The sequence below is a fragment of the Talpa occidentalis genome, unplaced genomic scaffold (assembly GCF_014898055.3).
Source record: "Talpa occidentalis isolate TD23 unplaced genomic scaffold, MPIMG_talOcc4v2.1 talOcc4.520, whole genome shotgun sequence".
Classification (NCBI taxonomy): domain Eukaryota; kingdom Metazoa; phylum Chordata; class Mammalia; order Eulipotyphla; family Talpidae; genus Talpa; species Talpa occidentalis.
Genome location: NW_023604885.1, coordinates 5913 through 31205, shown reverse-complemented (window position 1 = coordinate 31205; position 25293 = coordinate 5913). Strand labels below are relative to the sequence as shown.

Sequence of the window (25293 nt, the reverse complement as noted above, 5' to 3'; positions counted from 1 at the left end):
CATCGTCAACTCGTAACACAAGGCCTAATTCGGATTGCCTCAAATCAGAAAGCCATTAGTAAAGTGATTAGTACATGTGACAAATGTTGGCTTCAAATCATTTGATCATTGCAAAAAAACAATTTTTTTCAAAAATCTGAAATTTGAAAGTGAAAGTAGTAGCCAATCCTCACATCAACATAGAAGGTATTTGGTGCCTTCTAGATACACCGAAAAAAATCCGAAGATTGGCTTCCCTATAGACTTCTGGGTTCCACTCATATCACATATTTTTTCACATTCTTTGAGTAGAGGTGGACACTGCTTCACATTATTGTGGTGTCATCTTTGTAAGAGTTATTTCTAAGGGTTACCAGACTGCCTTTCTGGTCTGGGTTTCTTTAAGCCTGTCATACAGTGGACTTTGTTTTCTGGACAACTCAAATGATGGTTACTTAGATAACTCAGGGCCAAATGAGAGTTTATTTTTTGTTCTGTGAACAAAAATTGCAGGTTTACATATTTCTGTTATTGCCTCACACAGGAAGATCTTATTACATGCCTTGGCCATTTAAGTAACAGAGTCAAATATTAAAATTGTTTTATGTTTCATACTTAATTCCTCAGATAAGTAATTCCTATGTAAACAGCAAGTATTGCCTCATAATTCTTATCTTGCACCATTGCTATTATAAACAGTGGAAATATATTATGCATCTATTGGGATTTTTTATATGCATTGATCTTTTCATGGTTTCAGTAGAGTTTACTTGTGGTTTCATCTTGAGGAACATGAGTGATTAATTTCTAACATATCTGAAACCAAAAGTGATGTGATATAAAGATCATTTTTCTGAAAATTCTACTACCTGGGAAAATGTTCTCATCTCTATCAAACTGGGATACTCAGGTTTGATCAAAAAGGTTAGAGAACTTACTTCTGAACAACCTACTGGAAGACCAGACAAATCATAGAAAGAAAAATTCTGCACTTGCTACCCAGAAATCGCCTTCTAACTTTCAAAATTGTATACTTGTTTTCAATCACTGAAATTTTAAAAGGATTAAAGCATTTTCCTAAAGATTAGAGGAAATGATAAAGTTCATGTTGAACTCTTACAAATGCCAACATCTTAAAGGTAAACAGAACATTTTATTATGTAGCAATAGATGCTACATCTATTCCTAAACAAAGAACTTTATACTCTGGACCTGAAAGATAATGCAAAAATACACATAAGCATCTCTTCTGGCTCTGGAAGGTACCTCTGCTGTGGAAGTTAGACAAACATTTTCTAAGCAGCTTCCTTTATTGTTTTATTTCTTTTAAAATGCATGTGCATGCAATTTGAAATGAGAAACAGACATCTCTTTTGGACAAAGTAAAGTAGATTAGTGTTTAAGAGAAAAGTATTTAAAATGTTAATGATTTTTAATGAAATATTTTGGAAAATTGAGCCAACTGGATTATTAAAATTAGCACTTCCCATCCAGTCATTTGACAGTTCACGTCTTACATTTACAAAAAAGCAATGTAGTCTAACTTGAAGAGCAAATGAGGATAAATGTGATACCTTGATCAGAGTGATGATTTGCATGCATGTGAAGCACCTTTATCCCGTATTTGCCAAAATATTGACTCTTGCTCTAATATATATAGGAAAGCTTCAAGTATTTTTTTAATTCCAATCTATCCTGAGTAAAATGTCAAAGAAGACTCTAAACTAAAATATAAAATCTGAAAATTTTGCCCACTGGAATGATTTATTACTTGGCCCAAAAAGACATTTGAACTTAGCTGAGAAATCATAGAATATCCAGGAAATTATTATCTTTTTATTTTCAAATGTCTTCTGTTTCTCTAAAGGTCATAGTGTTAGATAATATGAATAAAGTGATTATACAATTACCTATTTTATTCTATTTTAGCAAAAGGAACAAATTCCAGTCACATAGTAAAACTGAAAATACTTTTTATTGTATTGTAGGGACAATAGGAAATAGAATATTTACTGACATTCTGCTTGATTTGTAACCCTGAACCTTGGAACAAACAACCTTCCTAGTAGTTGGATGCACCTCACTCAACCTGAAGTAAGCTTCCATTTTGTTTGGGTTTCAAAGCTTTGAAATTCTTCTCATTTGATCAATAAGTCAATGGTTTTAAATAACCAGTTCTTGCACAAACTCTGACATTTAGCAGGCAATCAGTAAAGCTTTAATTAACAATGAGCTCCAACTGAACACATATACTATGTACATGCTCAGGTTGAAGCACTAGTGGTAATGCTAACAGGCGACCAGATAGAGACTATGAGGTTGGACCCTTACATTTTCTCTATCCATCTCTAGATGGATAGATTCTAGCTGGTAATAGCAGATGCTTCTGGCAGTTCTTACATTTTATCATAATCAGTTCCTTAAGAATATACCAGAAAACAGGGCCTCCCTGATGGGACAAGGGGTTAAGCACCACACTATGAAGCAATCCAAAGCTTCTGCAGCACGAGTTCAATCCCTGGCTGGCCAGGGAGCAACCCACACAGTGCAGCAGACCTTTCCTGTCTCGCCTGCTGCTCCCTCAGCAGTGTATTTCAGTCAGTCTGCCTATTCTGTTCCCACACTGTCTCCAGTGAATCCTCTCCCCTATCCCCCACATCTCTGGCCTGTATCCCAGTTCTTGTATGCATAAATAAATAAATATTTAAAAAAAGAATATATCAGAAAACAAAATGGTTAAGGAATATTTCCCTGTTGGCTGTAGAATCCTACAAAACCACGGTCAGAATGCTTCTCCCTCCTCTGATGAAAAGGTAGAGAGGAATTACCTGGAATTACATGTATAAATCATCATGTAACAGCAAGCAAAAAAAAAAAAAAAAAACCCCAAATGTTAAGGAAACAATATCAAAACACTTTCTAGATACTGTCTGCTGTGGATTGGTTGATAGAACTTGGGAAAACTAAAGTCAAAACTGGCTTTATTCACCAATGTAAAGCCCTGTCCTGTATCCTTCAGCTGAATCTCTTACTATGAAACACAAGTAGATGGAGCTTCAAAATAGTCATACAAATATTCCAGTGGCATTTCCTGTTTTCTTCTAGTTGCAGGAGTTAACATCTTTATTAGTAGTAAATCTGGAGTTTGTGGACTGGCGGAAGTTCCTCTTAGTAGCCTCGATGCCTTGGCCCATCCCCTGGAGGAAGAGCTCCTCAAGACCCAGCAGAGGTTCAAGGCTATGGACAGGAAGCAGTCGGGTACCATCACTTTTGAGCAGTATATGCAGGTAGCACTAATGACACCAGAGTACTTTTCATCTAACAAATGTATTTCTCATTGATGTTCTCAAGCCAGTGTTCTGCCCCTTGACCCTCTATCTTGGCACCAGAGGTGACCAAGTCCCAGGCAGAAATCTGGCTTCCACCCCCAGGGAAAGGATCTGAAAAAGTGAGAGCTGCTCAGAAAACTGAGGGTTCTGAAAAAAACACATAACCTTTCTTGGCCTTATTCTGAGATCCTACCTGGTACTCCTTTACCTTGGCTGTATATTAGGATTACCCGCAGAGCTTTAATAAGCCCAATGTCCAATACTCTCAGACTAGCCATCGTAACAAAGAACACAGGAAAGGAGCAGTATTTTTTTTTTTTTTGGCCATGAGGTTGGGTGAACGAGATAGTTTTTGACAAGTTGGATGGATGTGTCTGTGAGAAATGCAAACAGAAACATCTAATTTGATATGATAGACACAAAAGAATTGCAGGTCACATAGATGTGTGTTGAACTTATGAATGGTTGAGATCACCTGACGAACATGTGCAAAGTGACAGATAATCCAGCAGCATGATACCTGTTCATTGAACTTGACAGGTAGGATATAACTGGTGACCTTATTGGTCACCAATATTGGTGGAGTACAGAATCTGTATTACAGAATACTGGTGAAATTAATAAGTCTTTAGGAAGTAAAGATTAGAAAACTCAATTCATTTTGAGAAGTATGTAATGGAGTGTGAATGAAATGCCATAACTACAAAGAGCCTGTTCTGCTTACTTTTTATCTCCCAGTTGAATTCATCCTGTTGCTTATCATTGTACATTGCTCTTAGGCACAAAAGATGGAAGTTTTAAGACACTGTTTGTGAAATAGGAGAGTTTTCTCTAGGTACCTGTGTCTCATATATCATTCACTCTTGGAAAAGCTCATCCCTTTGGCTTCTCTTTTCTTCCTTAATGAAAGGATGTTGTGTTTATTGACAGCCCTGAGGTTTCCACACTTACATAGTTGAACTAGAGGAAATAGTACTTGCATATTGAAGCAGTTCCTCCAAGGCTGCTCAAGACAGGTACTTAGCTGCTTGGACTCTGATAGATTTACTTCCAAGAGGAGCAATTTATGAATGTTCCCCTGTCCTGGACTCAGAACTTGTTAAGATGGTTTTGTGTTTAAAAACAAAAAACAGAAAAACAGGGGCCTCCCTGGTGGCGCAAGGGGATAAGATGCAACCTATGAAGCTACCCACAGCCACTGCAGCACGAGTTCAATCGTTGGCCAGGGAGCTACCCACATGGTGCAGCAGACCTCTCCTGTCTCGCCCACTGCTCCCCTCAGCAGTGTATTTCAGTCAATTTGCTTTTTCTGCACCCCGCTCTGTCTCTGGTAAATCCTCTCACCTCCCGCACCTCTGTCCTGAATCTTCAGTTCTTGCATGCATAAATAAATACATCTTTAAAAAAAAAAACAAAAACAAAAACAAATTTTCTCAATTTTCATCATTGGCTTATATTTTAAAAAGTGGGCACTTGTGAAATTACTAACCTTCACAAAAAACTTTGTGCCAATTAATACATGGTATATATTTTGAACAACCTTTTGCCCAAACATGAGATGAGCAAAGGCTGCTGGCAATTTTTACCAAAGTGCTGAGCCCAAACCAGAAAGCTGTGAATTTCTTAGAGAAAGTTGGCTGAGGCATTTATAGAAATTTAGAACACCCTCTGTGTTTTGAGAGTGGTTAATTCCATGTTCTATCTCCTCCCTTTTTCACCCAAATTCCACACCTCAGAGCATACGAGTGAGGAGGACATGGAGAGAATCTCACTTGAACAGCCCACAAGACTTTTACAGACTTCCAACACTTACTCTCACCCACAAGTCATTTGTGGAAAAGTCGAAAATTTCTAGGGAAAATCTTATAAGATTTCTTGAGAACACCACATTAGAACAGTAAAATAGCATATAACTGCATTGCTTATATGGAATCACCGTTGATTCTTGGAAGGAAAGAAGCATAAGGACTAGACCAGAGTTAGGTCTGAAAACCAAGTTAGGTTCTTGGCAAAAGGGAGTGCTGAGGGTAGGTTGCTTCTCTGGAAGATAAGAGTAAGATCTGGAAACCAAATGTTTATGTGTATGAGGTATTTCCCTATATAAAAATTAAACTTGTCAAGACATTTTCTTTGAATCCATGGAATTTAATATCTGATGTTCACTAGCAGAATGGAATGGTAACAAACAAAAGAATGGACTAAATGCCAAATACAAGGCATAAACCAGTCACATTAGACTTCAGGAGAGAGACCAAGAAGGGCCTCCCTGAAGAGATGTGAGCTGAGTGGAGTCTGGAAAGGTGTGTAGGTTTCTATGGGCAGACGAACAGTCACCTCAGTAGTAGGGTGATGCGTGAAAGATGAGAAAAGGAAACAGTTCTAGGCAGAGAATGCTATCTAGCGATTGAAATTTTGAGAGAATTGCTATGGTTGCGTGGTATAAGGTGAAATAAATAAGAAAGACTGGAAACAAAAACAGCTCTGAGGTTACTGAAGTGGTCTATCAGGTTATGATGAGCTTCAACAGCAAAGTGCAGCAGTGGAAATGGAAGGAGGAAGGGGTGGGAGAGACATAGCCAAGTGGAACTTGGTCATCGGTGTCATGTATGGGGTGACAAAGAGAAATGTCATTAAAAGGTAGACCATCAATCTCTTGAGATAGTCATGTAGCAAAGACTTTTCCAGCATCAGCAGCGCATACCAGCACCTCAGTAGGCTCTAAGAGCAAAGAGCCACGTGAACAGGACATGTGAGTTGGGCACTAGTGTCACAGGTACAGACCCCTCCAAAATTTCACCAGATAAGCAGAACCTATGGCGTGGCGTCCTAGTTTCATCACATGCTCCAGCAATTAAACTGCAGCTAGTCTCCTCAATCTGTGGGTCTTAATAATAGTAAATAATACATGCATACTACAGAACTAAATATACATTACCAATTTTTTAATGAAAAATACAAAAGAATGAGATCAAGATGCAAGTAAATGGAGTTCTAGACTTTTCTCCATGGTTTCTGAATACTACTATGAAGACCACTGCTCTAAAGGCTAAACAAATTGGTTTCTATCTGCGGTTTTAGAGGAATGGTTACATCCAGCATCATACTTAAATGATTTTATCTTTTCTTTTTTTAAATAGGCTGGTCTGTGGTTTACAGGAGATGAAAATATAAAAGTTCCGGAAAGTCCTTCAGAACCCTTGCCATTCAATAGGCAGGAACATCTTATAAAGGTAATTACCATGATCACTGAAAACGTTAGTACTATAACACTGGTCAGTTTGTTGTCTTTTCTTCCATTTATGTAATTTGCTTTAGATCCCATCCCTGCCCTCAAGTTCCTTTCCTGTTTCCCTACAGAATATGCTTCAATATTCACTAAGGTCAGAGCATAAAAATGTTCTGGGAGGAGGCAGGGGACAAAATCTTAGAGTCCTACTGTTAGCTCATAGTGGGATCTTGAACAATTTCCACAACCTCTCTGGGTTTCACATTTCTTGCCTGTCAAATAAGTGCAGATGTTACTCAATACATTCGTCTCTCAGTGTCCTTCCAATGCTTAAAGCTTTGGATAGGAATGGTCACCCTACCAACATATGTTTTTTATTCATTTCTCTTTGATCTTGACTAACTTGTGTAACATGCCAAGGATTTGCATGTAGTATTGCCCATCACCCTCCAGTTATTATTGTTACGAATTATATTATCAAAATACTGTTAAATCGCTATTATTGTTATCAGTCTCTGTTCCTGAAGTCACAACAGAAAACAAGCCTGGAAGATCTGAAAACCACTCTGACTTCAGTGAATGTTTAATATATAAAAATATACTGAATGCAGACCAAGTCAATAAGATACGAGAAAAGTTGAACGTTAGGTTTTGAAAGCACAACGCACTACATATCGAATGTTCATTTTTCAGAAAAGTCATTCATTCAAAATCGCAATACAAAATTATGCATGATTCTAGTTATAACTTTGAAATAAACACTTCTCTTTGATTGGATGCATATTTTTAAGCACCATTTCTAGATGCCAGAAGGAGAACAGGGGAGAGGAAGGCATCAGGGAATCACCCCCCGCCCCCAACAAAAAAGAAAGAAAGAAATCCCAAGATACAAGGCTGGCAATTATAAACGAGAAGTTTTTTTTTTCGTTTTGTTTTTTTGATTGTTGGTTTTCTTGACATGAAACTGGAGCTCTGGATCAATTCTTCAGCAAAATTCTGGAAGGCTGTCTTTATATGTTTTTTTTTGTGAACAAATTGCCAGACTTTGTGAACAAAGTTTGTAAACAAACTTTGCATCTTTGGGCATAAGCTGCAGTCTGAATATGTCAAGTAAAAGTCTAGGCAGAGCCTCTTAGCTGCTTGCTTACCCAGCAGCTAAATCAGAGCCAACTGTGCTGACCAGCCCAGGGCACTGTGAGGCAGTGACATAGACAAGGGAAGGGCCTGCGGATGCAATGGAAGGTGGCTCCCTCCTGGTGCTACCAAATTGCTGGAAAGTGGAAAGAAACAAGGTTGAGGCAGAGACAGGCTATGATACCTGAGAAAGAAGTGGTTTTATGGAGCAAAGATGGTAGACAGCTGTGTGTGTGGTGGGGGTGGGGGGGCAGAGGACAGAAAAGAAGAAAGGTTTTCCACTCCTGTCTTCCTCAGGGACTAGATATTCCTAACATTACCTGTTACCTAAGTCTCAATGTTCTTAAACTGGAATTAAAAGCACAGATTCCTCTGCTGACAAGCAATGAGGTGGCGGTGGAGTAGGTAACTGGAAGGCTGAGTCCTTGGCACATGTTAGGTGAACCACACTAACTCTGCATAGATAATGGTTAACACAGTAGACCAGGGTGTGCAAAGTGACAACATAAAACAACAAACAAGTTTACTTCCTTAGACGAGGAAAGACCAATTCAAGGGGGGGATGTGCCCCATGAAAAGGGAATCTTGAAGGTCTATATCCCTGGGCTCTTCTCTCACTATGCTCTGACTCACTACAGGCCCATGAGCAGTCTCTTTATCTCTTGAGGTCTCTGAGTCCTCTTACAGAGAGGACTAGGGCTACAGTCTGGGGTCCCACCCAGTTCCCCTGCTTTGTCATCTGTGCTCATTATGATTCAGTGCCTGCCTCTGAGTCACAAGTGCAGGAGCTCCTAGGCACAGAAGTAGTTAAAGATGATGTATGTGTATGTGTATGTATACACACACATACACACACATACACAGAGGCCAACTGTGCTGACCAGCCCAGGGTACTGTGAGGCAGTGACATAGACAAGGGAAGGGCCTGCGGATGCAACGGAAGGTGGCTCCCTCCTGGTGCTACCCAAATTGCTGGAAAGTGAAAAGAAACAAGGTTGGAGGCAGAGACAGGGCTATGATACCTGAGAAAGAAGTGGTTTTATGGGGCAAAGATGGTAGACAGCTGTGTGTGTGTGTGGGGGGGGGTATATGTGTGTGTATATATATATATATATATATATATATGTATATATACACACACACACACACACAACTTAACAAAATGTAAACAAAGAACCCTAACACAAAATGGGCACCCTAACATTTATATATACACATACATGCATACATACAATGGAATTCTATTCAGCTGGCAAAGAAGATGATGAACTCTTGCTACTTGTGACAACATGGATAGGAACCAGAAGGGATCATACTAAGCAGAGTAAGTTGGAAAGAGGAAAAAAAAATACTGGATGGTTTCGCTCATGTGGAGCATAGAGAAGGTAAACAAAGGAACTGAAAAAACTAAACCAAAACAAACTCTAGAAATAGGACTGCAGAGCTGAGTCTACTTAAAGGGGAGACTGGGAGTAGGAAATGAGGGGGGCAGGTGAGGGGCCCAACAGACGATGGTGGAGGACTATGGGTGCTTTAGTTGTGGGCGTGGTGCGGTAACATACATCTGAAAGTATACGAACCTATGCCCCTAAATCATAAACAGTGTTGTAAGTGACTGTTACGCAATCAAAACATTAAATAAACAAATAGATAAATAATTTTAAAAATATCCACAACTTTAAGTGCAAAAAAAAAAAGAGGCGAGTTTTGTGGGGACGGCATTCCTTGTTCAGACATACATTTCAAATTGCGTGGGAATGAGGGGGCAGAAATGTCACAAACGGGTTTTTATCTTTATGAATAATCTTTTATGCTGCCAACCTGGACAGGCTCTAAAGAATGGGTTTAATGTAGCAAAAAACATTCTCTCTGAGAGTAATCTGAAAGATTGTGGGGGGACCTCAGTAGAAATGCCCCATACCACCGCACCCTCTCATCAAAGGTATTGATAAATCTAACCAGATTGCCCTTTGTTAAGAGGAGTGGGGGTAAGCCAATTTCATGCTTTATGTGCGCTTATGAAAAGAAGCACTTATCTAAAGAGAAATGGGTTCTACCAGATGTTCTCAAAATCTTTCTCAGCTGCTGCTTGAAGCTTTACAGCCACCACATACTTTATCTTCTCATCTGTCTTCTAGTTGAGAAATTGTTGATCCACACATTTGCTGCAGAAACCTTCTTCCAAAGCTTTTCAGCCCTGCACTCCCACACACAAGAACTTCCAGTGTCTGTGTGGGGACAGGAAAAGAGATGAGGCCTCTTCAGCAGGTGTGGTGGGTTGAAAGAGGAGGAGGTCAGAAAGCAATTCTTCAAAGCCTAGTTTGTCACCCGAAGGTGTAATAAATTTGACATTATAGAAATACCTACAAGCATGAATGAGCCACAAACATGGAAATCTTGATGTCTGGCAAAATAGAATAAAATGCACCAAGGAATCAACTGGGACATTCTCTCTCTCTCTCTCTCTCTCTCTCTCTCTCTCTCTCTCTCTCTCTGTCACACATACATGCACAGACACACACATGCACACACATGCTCAGAGTAGTTGAATGAACGAACTTGAGGGTCCCATTGACCTCTCACAATTGTCGCATGAAAGATTCTATGCAATTTCCAATCAAAGTTGTTTCTATTCAAATTTTTATTAGAATTTTCAGATATCAGAACTCCATGCTTCCAACTGCTATCTTTATGTGTGCCTAGTTAAATTTGTACCTTGTTGTAAGGATTATTGGTGATAGAGAATAACATGCTAGAAACAACCTGTGGATCCAGCAACTTGCTTCTCAAAGCACAAGTCAGGGCCAGCAGCTTTGGGTTTACTCAGGAACTTACTAAACATGCACAGCTTCAGACCACTCCAGAACCATCTACTTCATGAGACTCTACATCTTGAACACTCTCCGGGTAACTGATGTGCGTGTTTCAGAAGAGCAGATTTAGGAAACCAGCCACCTCCCAAACAAGGCCAGCCACATAGGTGTTGAGATGTGGCCTGTTCCCCAGGGCTTGGCCTCAGCTTTGCAGGGTCCCAGTAGATATTAGGCCCCCAAGCATGAGCCCCTCATGCTGCCATATGCACAAGGGACTCCATATAAAGCGGACTGTTAATCACTCAGGGGAGAGTCTTGCCAAATGAACTGATGTGCAGTGGTTAGCACACTCGCCCTGGGTGTGAATCCACACTGGAAGAAGGCACAGGCAGGTGGCCCTTGCTCAGGCTTCTTTTTTCTTAACATGCCTCCCCCCACCTTTAATTAGCCTATTTCCCTGCATCTGCTGACACCATTGATGAGCATTAGACTCTCGAGTCCTCCTTTTTCTTGCTTTTTGTTTGTTTACTTAGCTTACTGTTCAGTTCATGCCTTAAGTTAAGTTCTCAGAAAGTGACTTTACTCCAAAGCTCCTGGAGGACTTCTTCATTCCTGCCCATCCCCTGCCCTCCAGAGTGGCAGTCTTGTGTCTTCGGCTGACATTCTTTCTGTATGCCAGTTTTTTTTTAGGCTCTTTGCTGACTATGACAGGGATCCCCCCAGGCTGGACTACACCCGGATGCTGCTGTATTTTGCTTGCCATCCGGACGCCGTGGAAGGGGTCTACAGGGCGCTCAGTGTGGCCATTGGAGCTCACGTCTTCCAACCAGTGAAAACTTCAGTTAGTATCATAGAGAAGGTAATTGCATTCCAGAAATGGGCCAGGTTGGTACCTAGAGGGGGTTGCCAGAGATGCTGAACATCTAACAACAAAGGCTGCTTTCTTTGCCTTCGTATTTTGCTGAGTACCTAACCCAATGCTCTACGTGTAACTAGGTTTTCAATAAAGACAGACTCAACTGGATTAAGAACTGAGAAACCACAATCTAAAAATTGTTTTTGTGGTTAAATCAAAATTGGCTCAAAGTGTCTTGGTAGAATCAAAGTTCATTTGATAATAGACAGTCTTTATTTTGCATGAAGTGGTGATCCTGAGAAATGAAAGAGACCTTGGTATCAACCCAATTTATGTCAGACAATATGGAAAGTCTGTGTAAAAAGGTCAGGCCTGAGACATATCGCACATCTCTTTAGCACTTCACAGTGCTTCAGGCCCAAGCCTGGCCACCCAAAATCCACAGACACCTGCATCCAGGGACAAAGCAGCTTAATATCTCATAAAGCCTTACACCTCCCCTTCAAAAGAGTTGGTATTCCCTAAATTTAGGGGTAGAAAAGGCTCAGAGCAGGGTCCTAGTGAATGTGATTTTATGAACAGATAGTCTTTATCTTCTGATCTTTCAGGGACAGAGCTGTGGCCCTTGGCATGGAATACCTATTTCTGGTCTTCCTTTATGGAGAACCTCTTCCAGTCAAGCTCCTCAGACTCCTAGCCACACTTCTTTTCCTTTCACACTTGTTTGTCAGATTAGAATAGGCTGGATACTCTGGGAGGGAGTTGGGGGGCGGGGGCCGGCAGTAAAGAGAGAGAGAAAGAGTGTGAGCACAGGAAGTTCATATGACAACATCAGCAACCGGGAAGACGTAGATGCTTTTGGAAAAATTTTGACCCTGAGCAGATGGGCAGGGGATGTATTTCCCCTCCCACTGGGACTTCAGTGAGGCCTGACTGACACCTAATAAGCTGACCTGCTATAGACATCACTCCAAATCTTAGCAACAGAAAGTTCAACAAGTCATATTTATTTCCACTCAAAAAAGCTGTCTTTTTAGATAGAAGATGACTGATTTAGATTTTTCCAGGTAAATAAGGAATGAGTTATGGATGTGTCTTCTGAACCTCCAGCCCCCAATGGATTGAGCTAACTCACATGGATCATAGCCTTCCATGAGATCTCAGTTGAATGTCTGTCCTCTGGGAGACCTTCTCTGACCTTGAGTGAGGCCAGACATGCCCTGCTATGTGTTCCTGCAGCACTCTCTGCCTCGTATTTCATTCCAATAGCAGGTAACTACTACTTCAGAGTCTAGCAGGTAACTACTAGATTTGAGGCATCCTTTGGACAGGGTATCTTTTTTTATATACCCTGAACCTTCTTCAGGGCTTGGCAGGGCTTGGCTCAGTGAATATTTAATTGAATGGCTCAAACATTAGCAAAATAAATCATGTATCTGCAAGCCCTGTGATATGTGAGGGATGCAGAAGCCATATGCTGCCCTAATGAGAAGCTGTCCAGTTATAAAAAAGAATGGTAGAATGAAACAAAGAGTGGCAGAGTAATGTCCCAAATGTAGAGGGAACACAGAATAAGACAGGTTAACATAGACCTGTGCATCAGAAGTAAAGAGATGTTCACACATTTTACTAGCCCATCTCCTTATCTTATTCTATTCCCTCTATCTGGAGTACCCTTGACTCAAAGAGCTTGAGGCTTCCCCAGCATCCACCCCTATTTGAACCACCAGATCATTCAAGAAGGTTCTGTTGATACCCCAGAGCCATACTTTCTCAACTGAGCCCCCTTCATATTCAGATCCTCTCTGGCAGTGCTGAGAACTATCCCAGGCCCATACGCGTTATTTAAGAAGCATTTATCCAGCACTTCTGGGTGCTGGGAACCACTCTCGACCTGGGCATACAGCAATGAACTTAACAGTTGTGGAGGAAGACAGACAATACAAATGATAAGTAAAACATAGACCATGTAAATGGAAATAAATGCTATAGGGATTAAAATAAAATACAGGGAATTCACAGGAACTGGGGCAGGAGTGGCAGTGTTACACAGGTGGTCACAAAATGTCACTCTGTAAAGTGACACATAAGCAAAGGCTTGGAGAAGGTGAGAGAGCCTTGTTCATATCTGGGATAGAGCATTTTAAGTGAAGATGGTGGTAAATGCAAAATCCCAGTAGTAGAGGCATGCTGGTGTGTATTTCAGGGAGCAACATGTCACTGTTGCAGTTGGGGGAGAGTGACCTACAGAAGAGCAGCAGGAAGGAGAGTGAGGGAGAGAGAGGTTGTAGAGAGCTTGACTTTGACTCTGCCACGGGTGATATGAGAAGTCCCTGGAGCATGGTCCATCTGATTTAATATATATGGGAATGTCTCCGCTGTTTTGTTGAGAACAGACTGGGGGGCAACGGAGGCAAGTAAGGAAAGCTAGTAATCAAGGCAGGGGTTTGATTACCTATTGAATCCTTCCACTGAGTTATTTCTACATTGAGTTGGGGACAGTGTATTATATAATCTTTGTGTCACCCCAGTAACTGCCATGTAACAAGCAAGCATTGTCTGAGAACACAGATGGAACAGAAAGAAGACTGAGGGCGAAATGGAACCCCATCTCGTGGGTCGAGAGGAGAGCAGACATCCCAGGCAGAGACAGTAGCAGGATCCAGGAGGCTGAGGTGAACTTGAAAGCCTAGAGGGAACAGGAAGCCTGTGCTAGAGCCGTTGCCACAGCAACAGAGAGCTGCCTGGGTGGGTAGCAGCCAGACCAGCGAGCACAGGAAGGCACAGCATCCCTCTGTCCCTGAACAACTCCTTCACCAGAAGCTAAGTGCCCCCACCCAGGAAGCTGCTCCCCAGAGGGCTTCTCTAAAGAGCTCTTTTGAAGCCCAAGGACACTGCACAGGAAATAACCCACAAAGATGAAACCGGGGTGAGGGGCGGGAGGTAGAGCACACGCCTGGCACACCACACACACTATTCCTGATTTGGTGTGAACCCAAGTTGCTTTTGAAATACAGGATCCTCCTACCTCCCTCATTCTTGCTCACCCCTGTCCTCACCATCCTGCCTCCAATTATTCCGCCCCACTTCTGTGCCCTCTCCAAGTGTGTTCTAGTTTCCTGGGCAACCTCATCCCAGGAAGCCATAATGAGCCTGCTCAGAAATAACACCTCCAACAGATCCATCTTCACTCCCAAGACATTTAATCAAATCTCTGGTTTTGCTTTCCACACAAACAATTGGAAGGCGCCCTTATATTTCATGCTTCCTTACTCTATTTTGCTATTCATGCTGTTTTATTCAATGTGGCACAGGCCTGTTTAAATGCACGGCTTCCTGGGTAATTTAAAAGGAACTCAGGAGCAAAGCATTCACGAGTAATGCACTCGTCCTCGTGAGGCTTTAAATAAGTTGACATTTGGGAAAATAGTTCATTCTGGTCTGTGTGGTGAGGGGTTCTGATGTTGGAATTCAGTAAATGAGCTTGAATCTCCCACACTTTCAAAGTCTTGTTAGAGCATCTTAGCAGAGTGTTGGAGGCCCTGGGGTTCGAGACACATAGGTTTCATTCCATTCTGCTCTTGACACTTTGCCCACACCAGTCCCAAGAATTAACCTGTTCTGCCTTCTGAGATGTGGGGCTGGACTGACTGCACCATGGGGAGGCTGGCCAGGCACCATGATGCAGGACACATTTGCCCTGGAGGAGCTGCCTGCACTGGTAGCCGAGCCATGGTCGGGCTGCGTGGAGGGCAGGCTCACTCACCATGAGCTTTGATGTCATTAACAACTGCTCATTCAGAAGCACTGGCTTCTCCAAACTCACATCACTGCTTTCGTGTCACATACTCACACTCAAGAATCATTTTCTTGGGCCTCCCTGGTGGCGCAGCAGTTGAGCGCTGGATTGCAAAGCAGCCCGCAGCCTCTGCAGCGCCGGTTCGATCCCTGGCTGCTCCCCGGCCACCAGAGGAGGGTCCCACATGGCGCGCAGACCTCTTCTGCCGCCCGCTGCTCCCCTCAGCAGTGTACTTCGGGCCTTCTGCCTGTTCTGCTCCCCGCTCTGGCTCTGGTGAATTCTCTCACCCTCCCGCGCTTCTGACTGTACCCAGTGCTTGTATAAATAAATAAATAAATCGTTTAAAAAGAAAAAAAGAAAAGACATCTCCAAAATTAAAAAAAAAAAAGAAGAATCATTGTCTTTTCAGGGATGTCTGTTGGAGAAATCCCCCTCTTCTTGTACACCCTCCGCTACGCCAGGATGCTGGGCCAGCTCCTCTGCACCAGTCTCAATCTCCTCCAAAACCTCCCACTGCCTAAAGGCTATTCTGTGACCATCTTCCAGTAATTAAAATAGCAAAATATTTAAAAGCATTTTCTGACATTAATAATTTAAGGAGTCTGCACTCTAAAACCGCAAATGTTTAAATTATTACATTTTGGCTAAAGTTGAAAAATTCATTTATCCCATGATGATTGTATCGGGGCTTTGAAAGCTAGTCCCCGCCTGATTATGGCAACGGTGCAGGAGAGCATGTTGCTTCATTTCATCTTGGTATTTCCATCACTGAAACTAACTAGACCTTTACTCACACCCAGGTACAGTGTTTTGTTCACACAGCACCTCTGGGGCACCCTGAATAGGAATTCATTTCCCTTTCCCTCACCCAGCATGAGGTTTTATTTACATCACAGCTTTGTTCTCCTCGCTGTATTGAATTTTCTATTGCCCTGGGAAATTGTTGCTGGGCTGTCAGTGTGATGTTCTCCCAGCTTCTAAAGTGGAGACAAAAAGACCAGTTTCACATTTCTGCCATGTAAATTTTTTTTCAATTCTTTAAAATGGAGAAGAGACTGTATAGGCAGAGAGATAAATGAATGGATGGATGAGTGGCTGGATGGACCAATAGATAAATTTAGACTTAATTCAATGTCTTCCCCTGGTCCAGCATTGTCTCTCTCTCTCTCAGCATAGGTTAAGGTCCCAATTTACCATTGAACATGGAAACCCAGCTGAAGTAAGATGACCATGCAGGGCTAGAACAAATGCAGCCTGTTGTCAGTACACTGCCCACGGTCCCTACAGAGCTCTTGGAGCTTATTCTGTGCCATATTCCTTAAATATGTGGGGGTTATGTGACAATTTAAAAAGAACTTACTTGATCTGTATCATCAATGCTTCTACTAAATTTAAAACTTATAAACATTGGTACTCTTCTCATTAAGTCTAGGATAGCATTTCCTTCTTGCTGTAAATAATACTGGATGAACATTCATATAAAAAACATCTCTATGTGCATGAATATTTCTTTAGAATCAATTCCTAGATCTGTAATTACTACATTAAAGGGTAGGAATATTTTTCAGAATGTTGGTACAAGAGATTACTTCATGAACAATTGATTCTTTACCATCCTCAAAACACCAGTGCCTGAGTTCACAGCTCTTGGCCAAGTTTCAAGATGCAACAGAAAGAACCCCAGCCCGACCTTCTATACTCAATTTGTTTTTTATTTTGCCATCTGAATGTTTGGTAGGGCTTAACCTCCATATCCAAATAAATGTTCCCAAAGCTCTCGGCATCTATTAAATTGAGAAATCAACTTGCCTTACTCTAGATTGCAGGAAATTGCCAAAGAAAATCATGTTAAAATCCACAATCATGTATAGAAATCTGGCACTGGTTATATTGGTCCATGCCAGTGTTCATTTATTGAGGACTATGATGCACCTGGCAATGTAGAAAGCTGGAAAGGGAAATACCAGCTGAATTGGTCCAGGATTTTGACAAGTTTTCTAGTGCAATTCGCGTATTATCTCCGAGTTGTTGTAGTAAGCACCCTCATTCCATTGCATAAAAAGTATGTGAGGAAGCAGGTGTTTTCTGAATGTCTCGATGACTGGCAGGGCTAGTCTGACTTCATGTTCCTTCTTTTAATTGTGCAGCCCTCGTTTCCCTATTTGAATACGATTGAGGAGTATCCTGAGCAGGAAGAAGATTCTGTAAGTGAGAAAAGAGAAACAAAAGAGGAAAGCAAAGAAAAAGAAGAAAGTCCTGAAAATGCAAACACTGAAAAGATTTCCATGGAAACGCTACTCAAGGTGTTCCAAGGAAGAAATGAAGCGCAGGACTCTAGCAGGTTCTCCAGGCACTTGATGACAGAGAGCACTTATTTCAAGGTTGGTTGGATTATTTCATGAAGGGGACAACCCCTATGTCAGAAAAGTTGCCCTCAATTGTTAGTGTATGTTTGAGGAACTAGTCTCAAATGTATCATTGTGTACTGAAATTACAGTGAATTCCTTTAGAAAGTCAAACCATTTTTTAACATGTACAGGATTACAGTTAATTAACTCACTTTTTTCTCTTTTAAAGAACTTCATAAAAGTATTTCAGGACTTAGGTGCCAAGGAGCTGGAGCCAATTAAAGTTGCTGCTCTGTTGAAACATCCTTTTATTCAAGACCTGATTTCAAGTTATCCAGACTATAAAATTCCTGTGAGTATTACCCAAAGGGGTCCTAATTCTTTTGAACCTTCAGTTCAGGACATGGTGGGACATCTCTGATGTGGACTAACAGAGAGGGGAAGATACTGAAAGTGGCCAGAGGCAGGTCTGGGGAAGCTAAACTGGTAATAGCATCAGACCAGAATGGCTTGGTGGGCACAGTGCCTGAAGGTTAGCAAAATTGGCACAGTAGAGGTAGCTGCCAGTACTATAGAGAGTAGTGCCAGTGTCTGGATGGTACTGTCAGTACTATGGGGAATGCTATCAATACTTCGATGGTACAATCAGTATATAGACAGTACTATCAGTAAAATGACTATGCAGCTACTTCGTCAGGATTATGAGCTACTTGGATCTGTAACAGAAGACTGGAACTAATGATAGTTAAGCTGGGTGAAAAAGTTAGTTTTCATACTCTACTGAAAAGTGGAAGTATTAGTGTTCTAATCATTCCAGTCATCTAAATAGCCTCACCTATGATTAAAGAGTATGGAGAATTGAATCCCCTTTTGCCCAAGAGAACCGAGGACCGTGATCCCCAGCCAAGAGTTAGCACGATCATCCTCTGCTGTCCTGGCACATTGTCCTAGCACCACAATGACAGCGCTTAGGACAGATATGTGTCAGTGCCACCAGGGAAACAGTGTTGAAGGCTGGGAAAAGGAAACTCTAGAGGCCAGTCCAATCCAGCAGAAGAATGGAATGAAGGAAAGAACCCAGCTCAGAGCTCACACAGACCAGTGAGTTTCAGCCCCGGAGATGGATGTGCATCCAAGGTGCCAGGTCAGGCCTCCAGCAGCAAGGAAGGCAACAGTGACCGCCTTTCAGGTGTGGCAAATTGTTTCAACCCTCAGCCGTATAAGGTTCCCCCTTCGGCTCCTACTGGTTGTTTACTGGACTACAAAGGGTTTGCTGCGTTAAAGAAAAAAGCACTTTCACTTTGAAAAATGCAGGTGATCTGAATGCTGTCTCCTGACTTCTCAGTCATAACCTCCTATACCCAGAAATGAGATGATCCAGCCTTAAATATCTTTATTCATAGGTTTATTTATTCCAAATTGCTGATCCTTGGTCACCTAAATTGTATCACCTATGTTGATATGAATTGAAATTTATTTCTAGCAGTCAGTTAGCATATCCAGCTGTGGTGTGGTGATAGCATTCAAGAACACAGGCCCTGAAATCAGAATGTCACAGGACAGGATTTTGTGTCCACTTCTAACCTTAACTTAATTTTGTGTCCTCGTGACCTTAACTTTCTTTCAATCCTGGCTCTCACCCCACTGGAAGGGGATAACTGCCATTCCTGTTCAAAGGGCTGGGGTGAGGATCAAATGAGATCCTGCACTGAAAGTACCTGTCGTGGTGTCTGACACATGCAGGTGCTGCGGCCCTGATGGCTCTTAGCATTGCTGCTCGACACTGAGCGCTTTCTGTGGAAGAAAGAACAGTGCGTATCAAACTCAGTTGCTACTCTCAAGCAAATTCTACTTCTGTTGGCAAGAGAATGTTGATATGAAGAAACTACAAGAGAATAATAAAAAGGAAAAGCACCCAAGCATAATGCTAGGATTTCAGAGCATAAGATGTTTTTGTGCTAGCAGCTGAGTCTTCAAAGATGCCCAGGGTTTTGGAAAGTGGAGTGAGAGGACAGGAGGTCTACACAGATTTTTCTGTTGGGGTAGAGAGGAGGCAGCAGCGTAGGTGAGCGGAGAGGCCTAGGAGCGGGGCTGCAGAGGAGGACCTGGAACTGACCCTTTGAGGAGCATTCTGTGGGGGATTAAAGTGATTTCCATTGAGTTAGCAAGATCAGGTTATAAGATTTGCAAAGGACCCAGAAGTCAAATGGAAAATCCGGATTCAATTCAAAAAAACAATAGAAAACAAATTGGCTTCTCAGCAGGGGATGCTGGGCTGACTTCTATAGCCCTGAGCCTTTGTTTCTTAACCACATCACATCATTATGTCTTTTAAACGATTCTTCTTTAAACTATTATTTGTCTCTCTTTATTTAGATAGGGCCAAAATATTTGGAAAGATGATTGGGCAGTTGTTCCAAGTTGTGTTCATACATATCACAAATATTGTTTGCTTTGAAAGTCATGTATTACATGTCTCCGTATCTTATCTCTCACACTTTCATTCATGAAAACCAGCCTCTTCCCCACTTACTCAGTGTTACCCTAGAAATCAGTGGGCAGAGCACTCAGTACTAACTGTGGAGGGAGGAGGGAGAGTCAGGATGGGGGAGAGTGGCCAGCTGCGGGTCCCTCCCTCTCACATTCTCCTCCGCAAATGTCATGTATACGGTGTCTCCAGATGCCCAGCACTGCAGACTGCTCTTTCTCCTGTATGTTATTTCACATTTTAGGGAACAGCCCCCTGATTTTAAGCCAGCAAAATAATTCTCAAAATCCCCTGGAATTATGTATAGTAGAGTATATCTTCTATTACCAAGAACAAGTAGGAGTATAAAATGATAGCACAATGATCTCCTCCCTAATGGGACAAAAAAACTCTGTACAGAGAACCATTTGGGAACATTCTTCTGGGCAAAATGACTAAATATGATTAACTTGCAACAAGGACGCCATTCAGCATTTACCAAGAAAAGAATATGGCAACAGATGACTGCCTTCGGCATTCAGTCCCCAGTGGTGTTCGGGCTTCCAGAGAAAGCTGGAGTTCAAGGAGCTCTTTCTGCTTTGGGTGTGTCCCTCATTTCCTCACCTTGCAGGACACCTCTCAGGTCAGCTGGCATCTGAACAGCAAGCTTCTCTGTGAGCACAGCTGTCCCAGGAGTGGCAGCATGGTAGCATGCAGGGCCCCTACCCCTATATTCCAGGAGCCCCTTGATCTGTTGACCATGAAAACCACCTCCGCTCATCCCCCAAATCTTCACTGGTGCATGGGATGGCTCTGCCTGGTGCATGGGTCAGGAGCTGCCTGGCCTCCTAGGAGCCAGTTTCAGACTGAGCATCGCCTGGCCCTCCTGCAGCAGAAGGAAAGGGAGACTGTCTGTCAGTCAGTCCATCCATCTGTTCATTCATTCCTTGCCAGGAGGCTTCTGCCCAGACAGCCACTTCATCTGCTGCTCTCCCATTGCCCTTCACATCTCCTTCCCAGCCCAAGGTGAGGAATCCCAGAGGCCAGTGAGCCCCATAAGCAGGACTCATTCATACGGTCATGAGTCAAAGAGAGCTGAGCTTATGAACTGGCAAACCTAAATTCTAGTATTCTAAAATGAAAGAGGTTGCCTTGCCGATAAAGTTCGCCGTTCTCGTTTTTACTAACCAAAAAATAAAAGGAGGACAAAAGAAAGAAGAGGGAGAGAGAGAGAGGGAGGGAGGGAGAGAGAGAGAGAGAGAGAGAGAGAGAGAGAGAGAGAGAGAGAGAATGAACACAAAAAGAAAAAAGATAAGAAAAAAGAGGAAAAAATAGTCTCTAAAGACTCAGGAGCTATCACACTTGTCCAGTCATCATTTTTTGCTCCAGATATCCATGTACAAGCAAATAGATCACATTTGAAAATGAACTTTAACCACAGTGATGTTATTTAAAGATCTTTCCAGATAAGTAGAGCAAAAGCTAGAGTGTGGTTTTTCAGGTTAAAATGTTGTTTGCTGTCATAAACAGTGGGAAGTGGAGGTTGTTGCCTGAGAGCTCTGTGTTTACAAGGTTCCTGTTTAGAACCTTGTTTAGAAGCAGCAACTTTTTAAAATATATGAGTGTGTATTTTATGAGTGTATGAGTAACTTTTGATGTTTTACTTTTTCTCCTCTTGGGAGGCGGCTTCTTTGTGGGTTAGGAGTGAGTGTTCAGAACCATGTTGATAGGGTTCATACCTTAAACTGTGTGGCCTTGAGCAAGTGACCTCAGAGTGCCTTGGTTTCCCCATCCTAAAACAGGGTTAACTAGCACACATACCTTGTAGGATTCTTGTACAGATTTGATGACTTCATGCTAGTTCAGTGCTTGACTCTGCCGGGCAGACAGAAAGCGGCAATAAATGTTAGAGATTTGTGATGGTGCATGGTGATGCTGGTGATGCTGGAGATGCTGGTGATGGTGATGATGATGCTTGCAGTGCCCATGAATTATTTCTGAGTCATGTGATTTATTTGTGGATGGACTAATCAGTTGGCATTTCCATCTCCTGAGTGTAGTGTCTACTCTTTGGAAAGAAAGAAGTTTCTCCCGTTGCAATGCCACAATGACAAGGAATCCAAACTGTAGTCTCAGGAAACCCTATGTGGTCAATACTTATGTGGAAGATCCAGCTTTTATGTTGGATTTTAGAGTTGTTTGTTTAAAGTCATTTAACCTCTTCTTTCATAGACCTTATGATGGAGGTTATTATGGAGATTATTTTTAACTAATATTCCTAAGTTGTTAAAAAAAAATACATTGGTTTAATGTAACCAGGTCAATAAAATACTATAACTGAGCTGCTTTTGAACAAAGTTGATTAGCTGCTTATGACAAATGTTTACAGATGTAAGTGAACACACAAATTCCTATGCCAACCTAGCAAATGTAGTGTCCTTGTTGAATAAATGTACACTTCTTTTAACAAACCTGTAAATCAAGCATGTATCCTTAAAATGAAGGTTACTATTCAAAAGAAGATAGCAAATCTTTCAGTGTTAAAATCAGGATGTCACAGGAATATTTCTAATAAACAAGTGAGCCAGGACCCAACTACATAAAGTCAAAATACCTATCCTTATAAATGTGACTTGAGAGGACTTTGATCCCACTTTCTCTTCAAGGTATCTGACTTGAAGATATTCATGAAACTTCTCCTTTATCTTTAAAACAAAATATGATGGCTGCTTCCGTGCTTTGCATTTTCAATGCACCCACGCAAACATTTCTAGACTGCCAGACTTTTCCCTTTTAACTAAATGCTAGTGAAAATTATGGCCCCTGATTTCAGCTATAAACTTATCAGGGTCTGGTTTAAACATCTGGAACTTACGATTTTCCCCTTGCAATGGCGTGACAGAAAGTCACCAGGTTAGGCCACTCCTTCATCCCCAAGTTAACACTCAGTTAACACGTATGACCAGAGTATTCACAGATGATACATTATTCAGCAGTGTGGTAGATAGGATAAGAAAGGCCAGTGATGAACAGCTGTTCTTTTTCAGTTGTTCATTCAAGAACACAATCTATGTTCACATTAATCTGTGTTTATAAACCAAAAGTTCCCTCAAGAAGATGATTCACCATGATTCCTGGCAATGGCTGATAGACCCTTGTGCCACCCAGCAGGGTCACAGCTCAGACAGGGAACCAATTCATCTTCCTCAGTAAAATGACCACAGTCAAATTGCAACCTTTGGAACTCAGTTCTGGGAAAAGAAACTTAAATTCTTATAACACTTCCCTAAATTCATAAAATAAGAAAACTAGAAACTGCCTAAATTTTATTTTCTGTTTTTTACTTGTTTGGGCCCCTTCTATGTTATGATAAAATTTTCAGTTTATTTTAAAAAGTATCTGCAATTTAAAATGTAAGCTAGTTAGGTATTTCAGATGGCTAGGGGAAGAAAAAAGCATTCTATCCCTGATGCTAAAATAAAATAGTGGAGTGAGAAAAGTTCTCCCCACCAAATAATCTGCTGTTCTAGAATTCTACAAATTTATTGATGTGGCTAATTTGGCACTGGGCTGTTCCCATAGTAGAAGGTGAATATGGTGTTTTATTCATTAATAGGGAAATAATCTTTTGACTTGCCCACTATGTGCCATGCTCTTTTTAATTATTGCAGTTATTATTTAATCTAATAGAACAACTTCATTATTAGATAAGGAAATAGAGACTCCAAGACCTTTACTATCTTTCCAAGGGTACAGCTAGTAGGACAGGATTCAAGCTAAATAAAGAACATTTTTTTCTCAAGGGAGAAAAGTAAAAATAAAAACAATTTACTAAAGTTTAGAATGGAAAAATTGTATTATTAAATACAGTTAGAGGGCCTCCCCTGGTGGTGCAGTGGCTGAGTGCTGGGCTGCAGGGCTGCCTGCAGCCTCTGCAGTGCCTGTTCAATCCCCGGCTGCAGGCGAGGGTCCCACATGGCGCGACAGACCTCTCCTGCCACGCCCGCTGCTCCCCTCAGCAGTGTATTTTGTCACTCTGCCTGTTTTGTTCCCTGCTCTGGCTCTGGTGAATCCTCTCACCCTCCAGCGCTTCTGACTGTGCCCAGTGATTGTATAAATAAATGAATAAATCTTTAAAAAAAAAAAAGAAGAAACAAACTTTAAAAAAAAATACAGTTAGAAAAGTTCATTAAAAGACAAATCAGAAAAACAAAGAAAACCAATTTACAATTTCATCACTGCCATACACTGAATCATTATTAGTCCTACATCACTTGTTAATATTTGTAATTTTTTAATCCCTTCTCTAGGATATTAAACTAATTCTGCAAAGAAATGAGCATGTACAAGGAAGTGATGGAGAAAGCTCTCCTTCAAGACTCACAGAGGAAAGAAATGAAGAAAGGAAGGTGGATTTTATAATTTGGCAGTGAATCTTCCACACATCGGATGTGAATACAGTGTCTGTCATGGGTTATGCTTGAAAGTATAGAGATGATTCTTGGCAGGTTCCGAGGGCCACTGAAAAGAGGGCCTTTCTGAATGCAGAGAACATTCTGTAATAAATTTTACATTTCAGAGCAAAAATCCAAAGTAAGAAAGAGTGCATTTTGAAGTGACCCTGAAAATAGAAGTCACTAGAACAGTACATTAAAAAAACACACCCATATGACAGGTACAATCCCTATGAGAATCTACATCTGGCAGATTTAGTGAAAAGTCCCCCAAAGTTCCATATCGAGGTAACACAACTGTGACCACTTTCTTTCTAGTTCTCATTCTGTGAGCATAAAACTTGAAAGTTCACCCCACGACTGGGAAGGACGCAGCACTGTGAACTGTAAGCACTGTCCTGCCGTCCCCACGCCCTGTCGTCTGTTCATAATTCTTTCTAAATCTAATTTTCCCTTTATAGATAGATGTGCTTAGTCAATTACGTCTCTTGTTTTATAAATTAGTGACTCAAGTTCAGCGATACTTAAGAAAGTGGTATTTTTTTGCAGTGAGTAATAATGTATTCTCCGTGGTGGGCCTTCCATGATTCTTTTTCAGGTTTCCTCCCTGGCTGCTCCTTCTGAGGATCTCTCACCAGATCCCCCTTTTCTACTCAACCTGTAATTGTTGGACGACCCCATCACACAGCCTCCTTGATCAGTGCCCAGATGATCCATCCATTTCCTTGCTTCTGAGGGCATTATAGCGACTAAAGCTGAAATGTCTATTCCCACCCCCGCCCCTCCCCTGCAAACCCAAACATCTCTCTTACTGTCCACCTGATTTCCACACGGATGACAAATTATCTCAAACTCAACATGGCTGAATTCCTGATTTTCCTTGTCCTC

At 41.5% G+C, this 25293-nt stretch overlaps 1 protein-coding gene across 1 annotated transcript; it reads left to right on the top strand.

The window, feature by feature from the left end:
• Positions 1-3180: 3180 nt before the first annotated feature.
• LOC119260104 (sperm flagellar protein 2-like) lies at positions 3181-24360 on the top strand (the record flags this gene model as incomplete). Its single annotated transcript, XM_037528992.2, has 6 exons — positions 3181-3266; positions 6446-6538; positions 11161-11340; positions 17284-17517; positions 17714-17836; positions 24262-24360. Coding segments are annotated over exons 1-6 (777 nt in total), but the record flags the coding sequence as incomplete, so codon positions are not given.
• Positions 24361-25293: the final 933 nt, after the last annotated feature.